Source organism: Abramis brama (genome assembly GCF_963993115.1).
Source record: "Abramis brama genome assembly, chromosome: 5".
Classification (NCBI taxonomy): domain Eukaryota; kingdom Metazoa; phylum Chordata; class Actinopteri; order Cypriniformes; family Leuciscidae; genus Abramis; species Abramis brama.
The window spans coordinates 38300825-38317250 of NC_139967.1; the positions used below are offsets into that span (position 1 = coordinate 38300825).

The window sequence follows — 16426 nt, forward strand, 5'->3', positions numbered from 1 at the left end:
TGGAAAGACGAGATCAGACAATGAAGAGTGGTGCAGGTGAAAGTATATAGTGAACAGGTGACGAGGTACAGGTGTGGTGATTAGTAATCAGGGGAGAGTGAACGAGTGGGTGGAGTCTGTAGATCTGGTGGAGCCGTGACAGGAATATATTTCAAATAAAATAAAGTATACTTTTTTGTATAAATGTATACAATAAAGTATACTTTTTTACTACGCCTTATAGAACCTCACTAAATAACATGGAGACATGCCACTGTGAAGAGATTTATATATGCATCCATATTATGTAAATACAAACGGTGTAAAAGGAATCCTGTTGTGATGCTTGTCGTTCATTTGTGGTTTCGTTTTCTGCATGTAGTTAATAAGCATCACATGTACTATAAAGACACATTGTGACAAGCTTCAGCGCATTTAGAAATGATCTTCTGAAACAGTGCTGAATTGAGCTGTTTGAGCTGAATAGAGCTGTTTGAGGCCAGTGCAAACCTCATCTTCAGAAACATTTTCCCATTTTCTCCAAGTAAATGAAAGCTATGGTGCCATTGTTTAGTTTCTGTCAGTTATCTGTCATCGTGATTTGGTTCCACAGTCTCAATGAATTTTTTTGGGCTCATTGTTTTTTCCACTAACAGTCAAGGGAAGATCCATTATATTTATCTGCTTCCTGCTTCCTTTTCTTTTCTTTTCTTTTCCTAATCAGGGTTCACAGTAAGCATCATTGAGCTTGTAGTAAGATTTCCGTTTATTGTCAAACCAAATCAAGTGTTAATGAACAGAGATTTATATGAGGAGGTTTTTCTCCAAACTAACAATCCCCATGACCCACAGCAATCAACATCTGCCACTTTAACTTTAATCAGAATTGCCATTGAGTTCCGGGTAATCCAGTCTGGATCTGAAGTAATTTAAAATAATGGTTGTACAAAACTGCCCAAACGCCAGATCTGTGCACAAACTATACACACATAGCACTTACTGACCTGTATTTCAGGATTTAAAAAAGTGGTAGAATCAGTAAAGAATAAGTATAACAATAAGTAGAGACACATTTAATTAAAAGTTTAAGTATCCTGAAGAATATTTTGTCTGTGCAAAACCTGCCACCATGCTAGGGTTTTGAGTGCGGTTGCCAGGGTATAGTATGGCAATATGTTTGCTATAGGGTGCCTTGATTGGTTTCTATGGTCTTACAACAGCTTGAATATAAAAGATGCACAATAAAGAAATATAGAAATATCTGATCATAATTTACTTTTTATTTCAAGCATGCTCTTCACTGACACTGTTGACTCCTTGATAACCAAGTAGCTTTTGAACAAACTTTATTAGGGTCAAAACTGTTGGTTGTAGCAGAAATTATGCCACAACTGGTATAGTCATTATTTGTGTAAAAATTGATATACATAATTTTTCACACAATACATATTTAAATTGTTTATGTTTATTAGATTGTAACTGAAAGTCTGGGCTTCAAACAAGAGTGAAACAATAAAATCCATTTATAAAATATAATTTATTTTATGTAATTTAATTAAATGTGATATGTATGTATGTATTTATGTATTTATTAAATGTAATTTAATTTATGTAATTTATTTCATGAGAGACATCAAACTAGCACAGCATATTTATTTGGTTGCCAGGGACAACGGTCCAACAAAATAAGTTATTAAAGGGATATTCCTCCCAAAAAATGTAAATGATCTCATCATTTGCTCACCCTTATGTCATTCCAAACCTGTATGCATTTCTTTCCTCTGCTTAACACAAAAGAATATATTTTTATGATCGTTGATAACCAAACTGGTTTGGTTCCCATTAACGATGTATTGTTTGTCCATTCAATGGAAGTCTACGGGAACTGAAACTGTTTTACCAACCAAAGAGCCAATCCCCTGATATTCTGGCCCTCCTTCAATTTTCACAGGCCAAAATCAGAAATTCTATCACTTAGAAAAGAAAGAGCTCACCGCTCATTGAGGTATTACTTACATGTGTATCAAAGACAGTGTCTTTTTTAGAATTTTTTTCAAGAGAATAATGTGTTTCCTGCATCTTGACCAGTGAAGCCATAGCGTTATATTTGCAAATTATCCCACAAAGAGCAATTTAGTCAATCAAATTTCAAGATTCCTTTATATTTTTTGTCTCCATTCATTTTGAGTGAGGACATTAATTTCATCATATTGCCATGCACGGAAGAGAGAGGGAGAGGAAATTTGGTGACAAGGAGTCCAGGTTTGGTCAAAATCCCCCAAAAACAAGAGGAAAGAACAATTAGAGCCCACAGACAATCCAGTTGTAAAATCCACCCACCTAGTTCCAGGATGCATAACACTAACCAGATGAGCTTGTTTGCATATTACTAAACCAGTCCAGAATGCTTTCCCATTTAGGTATTTTGTTTGAAATCAGCCTTTCTTATCCCAACTGTGATTGCAGTATTCCCACCATTCCAAACCTCATTATTGTTTCACCGTTGCTCTTTCTGCCCACCTCAGTGGAAATGATTGTTTGGTCAAACGATATACTGTGGACACACTACAGAGTAAGGAAATTATGTAGTGATGATTCACATCAAATTGACCTTTAATGTTAATTGGAGATATGTTTTTTTATATATATATTTCATACATTTCATTATTCGGGAGGGTGCTGTACATTTAGAAGAATAATTTATTGGCCACTAGATGTTAAATGTCCCAGGAAAGATGTTTAGTTTCCTGAAATGTGCAAGAGGTCTTTGTGGGGTATTTATGGAGACAAATATTGCTCTACATATGTTCTGTACTATTAATTGATTGTTTCTGTAGTCCTTGATACAAAAGGGTTGCCTTAAAATTGTATATTTAATTTTTTGTAGTCTTTCATCTGTGAGATGAGCCAGAGACTTTGCACAGCTGAATACTTACTTTAGATTCAGTTGTTCTGTTAGGTGTCCTATTAGCGGTCTTGCTTCCTATTATTTTTGACATTTCCGGTTGCACAGTACAATGTGACATGGCCTTTGATTATAGAGAATGACTAAGCCAGTCAAAGACTGGAAGAAGTTCTACTATCTTTTTTAAAACCAAAGTGGAATTCAACTGACATATAAAACAGTTATAAATGAGAGCAATTCTGAGACTCTGGTGGTTTTAAATCCTTTGGGTTTTGGAGGTAGACTAAAAAACAGAAGATAGAAGAAACAAAAGACTGAGTAAACTGGATATGGCAGATTACATCCTGACAGATTGCACAGATTTTTGAGAATAGGGGAAATTAAATCGGGGAAGTCAAATGAAGTGTTTTATCAATTCACTTCTAAAACGAAATCACACATTCACATGTGTAAATGTGGTCAGTCCAATCCATTTTCTTTAAACTGAAACTGTCGTCTTCCCATGTCTCTTAAAACTCATCTGACTTTTTTTTCATGGAACTCAAAAGGAGTTAGGGAAGGGAAGATTCTGTTTATTGTCCGCATTTTTGAAGTTTGCGCAGAGATAACTTTTTTTCAAAACTTTTTTCAAAATTCTTCACATTTCAAACTTATTTCAAGGTTTGCGTTCTCCAGTCACCAGGCACTGTTGTTGTGCGGATGAGCAGGCCGGAGCACTTTAAGGGTTTTCTGTTAGAATGGTGTCCTGTTAGCGGCCCCTAAGTTAATAACTACTGTTCTTTGCAACGGAAGTGAATCAATCAAAACTAACTTTAGCTGGACAATATATTTATTCTAGAGCTGCTGTAAAGCCAAAACAATCTCTGTTACTTTAATTTCCTATTATCACTGTAAAGTGATCTATATTGTTAAAAGTGCTATATAAGTGAAGGTGACTTGACTTGACTTATCAAAATACAAATTTTGGAATTTTGGTGTATTAAAAATATAAATATGTTTGGTTGTTAACTAAATTCGGTACAGGTCAATGTTAAGTACAGCCAATTTGCGTGTGCAGTCCAAAGCACCAGTTTCAGGACATTAACTGTTTGTATGGAAACCAGAGTTTCTGACAGAAGCTGCTGTGACGCCATGACTTTACCAATTGATGATTAGTTCTTTTATATAGAAAGTGCGACTTCCATTACTACCCAGCCAACATGTATACGTGGGCCCACATGGTTTATGCTTGGGCTACATGGGTACCAAGTGGGCATGTTCCCAAAATGGACATCTTATCTGGGCCTACTTGGGTCAAATAGGTCCTACATGAGCGAACACAGATGGGGTCCCTATATGGGTTCTAGTTGGGTAACAAATGGTAAATGAGTGCATGGATTCAAAATGGATAAACCATATGGGTAGGACATGGGCAAACACAATCAGTCCCATATAGGCAAATGGCCCCAAGGTAGTACCCACATAGGTCTCTACATGGGTTCAGAATGAGGAAATACATATTGGGTCCACTTGGCCAAACCAAGACATGGGAAAAACACAAGCTAAACATGGGTGGGTTGGGTAAGAAAATTAAGTAGGGTCAGTGGACAGTGGGTCTGGGATCTAGAGTATGTGGGTAGGTTGCAGTATAGTGAATTCAATAAAGAGATAGTGTGCACATCCAGACACTTTTTGGCAGGTGCTCGATCAAAGGCCTGACGAAGACCCTTTGGGTTGAAACGTTGCTCTTTTTAATAAATCTTTGGGAGCAGAAGTAGCAGTGTGTGGCGATTTTTGTTTATTTTGAGTTTGATGATTCATTTTGATCGAGCACCTGCCAAAAAGTGTCTGGATGTGCACACAAAAAAAAATAAAAAAAAATTGTTTATTTTAATTTTAGGTTACAGTATAGGCCAGGGCTCTTCAGCTCCAGTCCTGGCAGGCTGGTGTCCAGCAAACTTTAATTCCAACCCTGTTTAAACACACCTCTCTCTAAATTTCAAGTAATTTTGAACACTGTGATTGGCTTGTTTCGTGTGTTTGGTTAGTGTTAGCAGGCAACTCTGCAGGACACACACTCTTCAGGACTGTGGAAGAGTTCAGGAGTCAGAAGTTGAAGAGGCCCAGGCAAACCAGGTGAAACCCAGGTGTCATCAGCAATGGCCTGCATAGCACACGTCTATTGGTATCTGATACTGGACAAGAGACTTGGAATGTACCCACATAGACTTTAAAGATGGAACCCATGTGGGTTTTGCATATGTTGCCTAGTTGCGCCCCACCTAAAGCCCAGTGAAATATTGTATAAAACCCACATGGGCAACTGTCATGGGGCCAACATGGAACCCGTGGACAAACCCACTTACAACCCGTATTTCAGCCCATATTGCAGTTTGCAGTTTCTCTCATTCACAATACGAGTGAACCATCTTGGGTAATATAAAGCCAATAAAATTTGCAGTCCTTTGTTCTCAACAAGAGTTATTTTACATACTAGAATATTCTGTAATAAACTCTGAATATATTGTATTTTTATACTCAGTCAAAAGCAAGGCATCATGGGATGATTAATGTAATCAGTCTTTTTGTGCATTTGTTAAATACATGGCCTTGTATATTATAATGATTGCCCAGGTTCAGTAAGATTTTAGGTTTTAGGACTCAATGATCTAAACATCATGATATATATAGTAAAGAATAATAACCAAAGCATCACATATTACCTGCTTTGCCATGGTTTCATGCTTTCAATTGATAACTAAACAAATGTGGTTCACTCCATTGAGTTTATTTAGAGTATGATTAATGTATTGATGTTCTCTATATCAAGTAGCATTTACCAGTAGCAGCCCCATTCAGATTGTGTCGACATAATGCTTGATACAAACTGAAGCACCTGCAACACTGTCATGAATGAGTAACGCTTTTCCAAACCAAATAAACTCCTGCTGGGTGTTGATCTTCATTTTGGCCTACTACGGCTAGCTAGAGCCTCTTTTGACAACTTTGCCTTGTGATTCTAATAAAAAATGGCAGTCACTGTCTGTGTTTAAACAGTTATTGTTCACTTGATGTTCACTTCAACAGCTCTGTAATCCTCTCATATTGTTTCAAAATGTAAGGATTCTGGAATTACATCCCTTCTTACGATGCCCACTCAGAGGAACCCTGCAGTCTGCACACTGAACACAAGCCACGTTTCAGGAGATCTTAATCAACTTTCCACCAAACAAAACACTTGAGCTCTGTCAGGGGTCTCATCAGGTTCTCTATGAGTTTTTGTGTTTTTGTTAATAGCCACATACTCATGAGAAACCAAGACAATGATGAATCTGAGGTAACGTGGCACATTGAAGACCATGTAGGCCTATAAAAATGGACCAAGTCGCCACCAACATCAGACCAGCTTGCAAGAGAAGACAAGAGACAGCAGCTGAACCACTAAAGCAAACGCTCGGCATCAAGAATGAAGCTCTCTGTTGGGACCATCCTCATCTCTGTTGCACTTTTGTCAGAGTGCTACTTCAGAACCGCTGCCATTCCCATGACCAAAGCTGATGAAACGGAGTCCGATCTGCAAGGCTTGAGCGAGAGTTTGGAGGAGAACTCTCTGAGATCTGCACCAGGCAACTCCAGGATCATCGTGGTAGCCGACTCCAATCTGCTGAGAACCCTGACGTCTCTGAACAATGGAGTGCATCATCTCAGTCTACCTGAGAGCCTTCTCAGCACAGAGCGCAGAGATGTCAGTTCAGACTTGAGCCCGAGCATCGCCATCATCAGAAGGGACACCATGAGGTGCATGGTGGGAAGAGTGTACCGGCCATGCTGGGAAGTGTAGGTCTTCTGGGATGACGGGGAGAATGCAAGCTGCTGATGACAACAGATTCACCTTCTCTAATCCACTGTTGCTTAGTGAGAATGTAAAAGTGTATGCTGTTTATCTGAAATGTATCTTGCAATTAAACACAGAAAAGATTATTCTACAAGATCTTATCTGTTCTCATCTGTTCTAATTCAACATATTTTCTTTTCTTTCATGTCACACTTAAATAGTGATCTGAGGGTGTCATGATCAGTGACATACCTTAATTTTTTTTACTAGATAAATGTGTTTTAACATTTAACTTTTTTTTTTTTTCTAAATTAAAATATTTTCTACAACATTAGTTTAATATGAAGGGAGTATTATTAGACATTTGTATGCTGAATTACCATAGTTCATAGTTTTTGTCTTTTGACGAAAATATCCTTTATAATTTAGTCAATATTTTGTCCTGCCGTAATCATTAATGATAGTCAGTTTTACTCTTAAAATTTTAGTTGACGAAAAATTAAACCAAGAGAAATTTTTTTTATATTAATATAGACATGTATGAACATTTCTCATAAACATTATGAAAACTCTCCTTGTTTTGTGCTCCTGGGCACCTGAAATTATAACAGTGTAATATAATATTTTAAATTATTTATGCTTTAGCTTGTCAGTGTACATACATGGGACAAAAAGTTTGGAAAATGGACAGATGAATAGTCATTGTGTTTACACATTTTAGTGCATTGTTACGGAAAGAGCGTGAATTATAATATTATGTTCAGTGTGTAATTTAGTTAAATTCACTTGTGCTGTACATTTGAGTCATTTTTTGCAGATGCAAGTTGTAATATTGCGTTTATGTTGTGTATAGATTAATCAGCATATGCATTTGAGTAAGTTAAATAGCCTGCTATCAAAACACTTCAGTTTAATGGTGGTTATTCTTTATTCAGCTTTATCTAAGCAGCACAAGCGGGTCAAAACCTGACAATAACTATAACATTTTTAGGAAACAATAACATTTTCTGTTGTAACGTCTAATCCAAGGGATGAAAAACGTAGAAGTAGATCCAAATATAAACATGAAAGTACTATAAAGTAAATTGAGGCAATGTAGTATCAAAGAACACAAACAAAACAGTGTGCCATATACTGGACAATGAATGGGAACTAAAGAGGAACTTAAACAGTGATGAACCAAATACAGACAGGTGTGCTAATTAATCAAATGATGAGTAACCATGGTAAATAATGATATGGGAACATAAGAAACAAATAAGATGAACACACTTAAAGTCATTGAAAATGAAACTAAAACAAACTAAACTGAATGTACAGAACCCCCCCCCCCCCTCCGGGAAGGCGTGACCTTTCACAGTAACATGACTGAGGAGGTTGTTGAGGAGGTGGACAAGGGGCTGGTGAAGGATGGGAGACAGGAACAGATGTCAGCAGGAGAAACCAAGGTGGTGATGATGGTGGAAGAGCCAGGGAGGTCGAGGATTGGAGGAGTAGAATAGTAGCCAGGCGAGAATCCACAGCATAGCCAGGATGAAAGCCCATGGTGGGTCGATGGAGGGAGGAGCCATGGTGGAGACTTGGCTGACGACACCCGGGGGACGAATGACGGAGATGAAGCCGATGGTAGTGGAGCCCGGGGCGCAGATGGAGAGCAGTTGGGACTGGGCGACACCGATGGTCCTTTTCTCTTCATGGGTCGACATTTCATTCGATAACGTTAGGCAGTTTACATGCCGTTTAATGTTTGATGATCATGTTGTTTGACATTTATATAATAAATCTTCTACCACTTGTTTCTGCTTCTTTACCTGTGTTTTGATCCACGTGATAGCGCCCCCTACCGCATAACAGTGAAAACATGTATAGCCGGAAAATTCAATGACGGGGAAAGAGTAAAGAAGATTTGTAGTAAATTCCTATGTACACTAGTCTACACAAAAATTAGGAACATATCTGTTTTCTTTATGAATCAATATTTTCAAACAATGTAAGTTCATAAGGCATTATGTAAAACTACATTAAAAAAGTATTTAATAGGCTACTCAAGCAAAAGAGTAAACACCACTACAAGCCAAGTATAGTTAGAATACTCGATTATACTTGGTAACACTTTAGAATAATGGTCTGTCATTAATAGGTTACTATGCAGAAAGTAATGCAGGACAAATGAGTAGTACTAGGGGTGAGCAGGGCACAACCTAACGCAGGGATAGATGTAACACTTGTTTTAAATACTTCCACACATGCTAGCATGACAAAACTTTGTGTATTTACTAGTTGCCATAACACTATATAGAGAAAATATTGCACCAAAATTAAGAAATCTTTGGAAGATATCACTAAACATTTATTTAACCATAGCAAAATTAAATGTCTTCTGTTAATTTCTCATCTCTTTTTTTTTTTTGTCTATTTAAAATTAGACAACTCTGACATTATTTTAAACTCCAGTCTGTTTTTTTAGTTGACATCTTTAATGCTTCTCTAACTAGCAGAAGACATTAGCAGGGTTTAAATTTTGAAGTTGCACAGGTGGGGCACGCTGTTACACTGCGTTACAATGTGCCCCTATTAGAACAATGCTATTCTGTGATGTTAGTGATATAATTCACATTAACATCTTTTATGAATTCCATTGAGAGACCATAAAAAAAAGAGTCAAATGTTCGGGACACGGTGGAGAATTCCAGACGCAGTTTCCGCAGGTGTTAATTTTAAGGATTTGTTGAATATGTGCGCTGTGGCATTAAGAACTCGATAAACGTGTGATGTAGAACCCAGAAGCGCTGCACTGTGTCTACTATGTTAACAGCGTAGTCTGATACAGATGGTGCGGGGCAGACAGCAGGTAAGCATGTTCACTTCAGGTTTGTAGATATAACAGTCACAGTTCATAAATACTTGTCTTTTCTCTTTCAGATGCAGTCGATAGCAAGCAAGCAAGCTCGGAGGAAACACAGGAATCTCGAGAGGAAGCAGGATCACAGGTAACATGGAATCGAACAGGATTTCTAGAGACAGCAGAACAATGATACAGAGGTTAGTGTTTCACAGGTGAGTATACGTTACTTCTCACAATCTTGACGCATCAGAGACTCATGAGACAATGGATCATGGTCTGTTCCTGTTGGAGGCTTGACAAAGACTGAAATCACAGTGAGAGTTTTATGAGTTGGCTGATAAGGTAATTGATGATGAACAGGTGCGGGTGATTAGTAATCTGGAGAGAGTGCAGGTGCGCCAAAGAGGATTCTGGGAATTGTAGTATATGACAGAACCAGGGAGAACCAGGGAAACCGTGACATACTCAAGAAATGAATTACTCAAAATGTCATTATTAATGATCAGTATGCATTCAAAATTTTCAGATCTCTGAAAGAAATCTCTGAGGATTCATTTTGTTAAAAAAAGAAAGAAAAGAATAAATAAAGTGTGAGTTTAAAAGTAGATTAATGATTTGCTAGAATGCCAGCACAGCAAAAGTCTGTGTATGGAGATAACCTTAACACCAGTGCATGCAAAATGACTGAAAATTACTTTGGAAAAGACTTCACATTTTTAGTAATTATACCCTTTTTACAGTTTAAAAAAGAAAATCTGACATCTGGAAACATTTTATTCTTCTGTTATTCATCTGTCTCCTTGAAGGAAAATGTTGAGCTTTCTAGGAAAAAAATAATAAACAATTGTTAAAATCTGGCTTATGTTAAGTAAGTACTAAGTACAAAATGATTCTTGTGTTGGCTCGAGGCCAAACTAATAATTCTGATATTCAAAAGCTTAGAGCCGTGTTTCACAGAAGTCTCCTGATAACGCTCTGACATGCATAATGACAGTATAAGTATATTCATTTATAATGACACATACAAGATAAATTATACAATATTCAGTATAAATCCAACAAAACTATTCATTTGAGATTACATGTACTAAAATAATCATTTTCACTGTTTAAAAGACACACTTTTTGTAACATTATCTTGATTTGTAATGTCATTGTAACACCATACAAAGCCCATTAAACAATCCCATTACCATCTATACAGCTTCACTGAGCCCACAGTATTGAGCAACAGGCGGTGATTGAATTTCCCATTTCTCATTTAAAGTTAAAATCATTTTGGTAACACTTTCTATGAAGACCATGCTTATAATTAATTATAGCTCCATTTATACTTATTTAAAAGTATTACTTTTAAATACATTTATAAAGACTCATTAAGTCCTATACTGCATTATAAGAATAATTATAGTTACTTTTATATTTTTATAATTACTTAAAAGTCATGAATTTGCTTTTTCAACGCGCATGCTCACAATCCATACACTGATTTATAATGTTAATTAGTAAGTCGTATGGTTCAATGAATGTATATATAAAGATGCAACCTGGATTATAATGTTATTATATTATAGTTGCAATGACTTTTTAGTAACTTAGTAACTTTAGTAATTTATTTCTGTCAAATAAGTGAATATATGGTTATTAATAGCCATTTTGTGTTTTATAAATACTTATTGTGATAAACAGTTACTAACCTCTATAAATGCATCATTGATAGCTTTAAGTAAAGTGAAACCTATAGGATGCAATTTTCCTAAAGCAAAAGTTAAGAAATCATGAAGATGTGCTCATTATACATTTTAAGTTGTTTACTTGTAAATGTAACTAATGAACAATAATAAAACAATAAAAAATCACAGACATCATTAATACAAGCAGTTGAAAAAAATATTTTAAAAATGTTACATATAGCAAAAGACTGCAACAATATTTTTTTAAAGTATATTTTCAAACTGCTATAAGTAATACTATGAATATGGCTGAGGAGATATTGATTTTAACAAATTATAATTACCATTCATGACCTCTAATGCAAAACATTAGCCATTAAAGACATAATTGATTACTAATTGGTGCACTAAACAAGTATCTCTGGAACTATTTTATATTTCATCATTTAAAAATCAGTGTATAATGGATTATTATGAGCATGCACAATGAAAAAGCAAATACATGACTTAAGTAATTATACAAATAATGTTTCTTATAATGCAGTATAGGTCTTAATGAGTCTTTATAAATATATTTATAGAATAGTAATACTTGCTTATAAATAAGTATAAATGGAGCTATAATTCATTATAAGCATAGTCTTCATAGAGAGTGTTACCATAATTTTAAACTAACTCCTATTTTACTAACATACCTTACTAAAAGTGTTTATTGCTAGCTTTTCACAATGCTGTAAAAATCACAGGTTTGTATGAACGAAATTAGCACAGCTATTGTGCACATCTTGGCTAATTAATTTGAAGTTTCAAGAGACATTTCTGGGTTTCACTCTGCGAGTTAGAATTTGGCTCATTTAGATTGTTTGAAAGACAATAAGACTTAAACATTCAACAAAAATTGGTTCATTTTAAATAAACCACAGGGGTAAACTCCCTGTGGGATGCACATAAAATGAAACGATGCAAAAGCTTTTCAAGGGTTTCCCGGTGATTATAAACAGCGAGAACATGAATCACTGCTTAAGCCAATAATTTGGAGGTTCTAAACTCAAATGTCTGCCTGGTGATCCAGGAACTCTCTGATTTAGTGGCAAAAGCTCCTGGCAAAATATTTTTTCTTTTCTGTGTTGATTTTCCATGTCCAGGAAGAATACTTTCAGCTGACTTCCCAGAACTCTAAACATGACAGACTCACCAATACAATTTATACTGCTGTTGATACTATTTATCTTGCAGTGTCTGTTCAAGTGTTCTGCAGTGTTTTTATATATAATAGTAAATTATTTACAAGGTTACACTTTAAATGTTTTTAACTTCAAAAGAGTGATACAAATTATCAGTCATGAATCCAATTTAATGATCATGTATATCAAAAAATCATGTAGATAGAAAAACAAAAGCCTATGTAAAATAACATTAATTTATTATTACCAAAGAACGTACAAAACAAGTAATGAGAGAGTCGATACAATTATAAAGGATTTAAAAAATTCAGAAAATAGAGTCAGGATAAATCATAACAATTATTGAGTTGATTTTATAGAATAATCTTTCAAATGAACCAAAAAGCTCTAAAACAATTATTACATTTAGGAAGATATCTAAAAATGTCTAATGGCCTGACAAGGGACACTGTATTTATGTTTATATAACAATGTTGTTTATTAAAAATGCATTTTTATGCAGTTTATTCATGTAGGAGACCTATACAGTAGATAGCAGTCATGGGGCCCTATAGATCAGCACCCCCACAAGCATAACATCCCATGGGACAATGTCTGGCTCCACGGGGTAGGGTGACATCATTAATGGAGGCCTAGGCAGAAGCTCCTGAATAATTTATGTGCTCTGCTTTCAGCTCTGGTATAACCTGGCAGCAGTCATACAGGCAGGGACCTTCTCCCTAAGTGCATTAGGATCAGAGTAGAGGAAACTAGCCTTTATTGACTGAATCCAATCAATAAGTGCTGCTGCTGTGTGCGTGAATGGAAAACAAGACATTTTGGGAAATGAAGTCAAGGCTGGGGTATAACAATTGAATTAGCACCCATCGCTTAATTGTTTGACTTGATATTTTGAGTTTTCTGCGTTATTTGAGCTGCTTTAATGAAATCACGCTGGCGATGAGTGACAGAAGCTTCTGCATCAGGTTACTAGGCATAAAATAAGACAATGGGCGTGTACAGCAATTAAATACAGGCGAGAGGAAATCCAAATCTTTTATTATGGTGACTATTTTGAGATGGGTGTTTTCTTAAGAGAAATTTTCTTATGACTCATGAAAATAAACCTTGTGAGGTTGTGTCCTTTAAAAAAAAACAATGAATTAAGGATGGCATGATTTAGACTGATTAATTCAAAAGATCTTAAAAAAATAAATAATAATAATATTAATCAGTTTGATGCTGAGAATCCTGCACAAAACTGACCCGGATGACAGCAGAGTTTGCCAAGTGACCCTGAGAGGTAATTTCCTCTTTGTCAACACAAACACACAAGCTTCTTTGTGAAGATTTATGACAGTAGGGTGATGTGGTAAACAATAGGTCAAAAAAAAAAAAAAAAAAAAATTACTCTGTTGCTTTCTCTATTGCAACAATCATAAAAATATCAAGCAGAATTTGAACATTGCTTTTCTGGATGGTGTGTTTTTGCTTTTATGTCAGGTATAATGTACAACCAGTTTGTTATAATCACTAAATAAAAAATAAAAAAATTGCAATAATGACTGTATATTTTCCCACAACCCTTACAAAGTATACATTAAGTATACATTAAGTTAATTTTATTAAGTATACTTAAGTAAAGTTTAAGTATATTTTAAGTATACTTCATGTAGTAAGTAGGCTATACTAATATCAATGTAATAAAAGTATACTTGTAAGTACTGTTTCAATACTACCTGGGACTAAATTGGCCCACTTTTTAGTGTATAAAAGTAGGGGAGAGCGGGGCACAACCTAACACATTTTGGTTTTGGCTCAATTATTAAAAAAATAATTAAGTTAGATTAATCTTTTTTTTACACAAGCAACATACACATACATCTCTGCTACAAATGAACACTTAAAGTTTTTTTCTTGGACCTACTATTTTCGTACAGTTGCACCGAAAGTGCATGACAGAAGTGCAAATGTTACAACTTACCTCATATGCGGGGTTAATTGTAACATACAGAAGGGTTAGTTGTAACACTTGTGTGTAACACACATAATTCAGTAATATTTTATCTGTATAGTTTGATATTGTTTGTACATCTGTATAGATAGATATCCATACATCCATTCCTCATCCAGTCATTCTTCTATTATGGATCAATATCATGGATAGAGATATAAAAGGGCTGCACAGTTTTGCAATAAATAAATAAATAAAATCATCAAATATTGTAATTGCTATTGAATTATACTTGTGTGTGGCAGCTGCATGCAAAATTATTATTATTAATAATAACAGTAATAATAATAAAAACGAGCTCAAAATCACATTTTAAAGGGTTTATTGCATGAAAAACTGGCTTTTTAATAAATAAACAAGTGATCAATGCATAGTAAACAAATGTGAAAAAAAAAATCATACTTTGACATTTAAATTACAACATTGTTTGCAACTGTCCAACAAAGTTAAATGTGGCAAAATAAATATATAAATAAATACTCAAACCTGAAAAGTTGTGTGGCTCCGTTTTCATTTCATTATCGTTGTACACTTGGCAGCTTAGTTGTAACACTGTGCTACAACTAACCCCGCTATGTAAAAAATATTTTAAACCTAGCTAACAGTTGCTAGGAGTTGCTGATATGTTTCAAAATGGTGCTATGTTTTAGCCAACAAGACAGTGATTAAGGTAATATAAAGTTAGATTTGGTGACATACACACCCAACTCAGAAACCGAAAAAAAAAAAACGTATGATGAAAAAATGTACTTGCATGGTGTCAAAACACTCTTTGTCCAGAATCTTCACGAAATCTAATCAAAACTTTCCACAAATCCACAGGAGACCGTCTTCTCGAGAGAAAAAGAGTGGAAACACAACCTGCTTGACCATGACTAACTATGTAAAAGGTCCATGTTACATTTAACCCCGCTCTCCCCTATACTTTTAAGTAAGCCAGTAAGCTTTGAGTACACAACTAGTTTACAAAAAAGTTTTTTGTTTGTACTGCAACTATACTATATATGAAATTATAGGTATAGGCCTACTGATAGTTTACTAGTCAAATACTTGTAGCACACTTTTTAGTTTATGAAATGACACTTTGAAATATAATCTCAGTAAACTAGTAGTTTAATAGTTTTATACTACAAGTATACTTGTACGTTTTCTTTAAGTGACTGATATTTGTCAGAACACCAGATCGGATTCAGAACGATGATCAAAACACAGATGGAGTAGATCGAATCCATCAACAGCCTCAAAGCTTCACAGTCGTTAACCCTTCCTAGGTCGACATTTCATTCGGTAGCTAGGCAGTTTTGATTTATATGCTGTTGAATGTTTGATGATTGCGTTATTTTACATTTGCGATAGCAATCTTCTATCACTTGTTTCTGCTTCTTCTTCACCTGTGTTTTGATTTGTAGATTCTGTACTATTTCAGAAGATGTGTAAAAGCGCCCGCTACCGAATAGCAGTGAAAACATGGATAGCCAGAAAATTCCAAGTGTGTCCGACTGCATCCCACAGTACTATAAACCAAACCCCTACTAATTACGCCCCCTACAATGAAACACTGGTTCTGGTTCTATGAATAGTGGAACACTGCTAGAGATGGTCAAACACAGTGGAAGGAGTCATGACTCGCGAGTCATATAGAGCATTGATTGGTCACCTGTGACCTGTGACCAGTGACGTGTCGGAAGCTATATCCGTTCTGCTCACGTCACGGTTGGTCTCTGAAATCATGATCTCAGTCCGAGTGACCAGAGACTCTGGCAGTCTTCCACTATTCATAGAACCAAGGTTACACCAGTAACCGGCGTTCTATTTCAATGTTACAGACCGCCAGAGATGGTCGAACATAGTGGAAGATGAATATGACCAAGTCACAAGGACTACACCAATCTAAATACTGTCCAGCAGTACAGCAGAACTGACCAAAGGAATGGGAGCCACATTAAGTCTGTAAAATCTTGTGTATGTACAAGGTCATGCCCATGTGGCTGCCGCACATATCTCAGAGAGAGGCACACCCAGTAGTGCTGCCC

The 16426-nt window shown here is 35.7% G+C and overlaps 1 protein-coding gene across 1 annotated transcript; it reads left to right on the forward strand.

The window, feature by feature from the left end:
- The first annotated feature begins 6268 nt into the window (after window positions 1-6268).
- pmchl (pro-melanin-concentrating hormone, like) lies at window positions 6269-6868 on the forward strand. The gene has a single exon (XM_084115502.1). It carries the CDS (start codon window positions 6330-6332, stop codon window positions 6702-6704), a length of 375 nt encoding a protein of 124 aa, XP_083971628.1. The 5' UTR covers window positions 6269-6329; the 3' UTR covers window positions 6705-6868.
- The last annotated feature ends 9558 nt before the right edge of the window (window positions 6869-16426 follow it).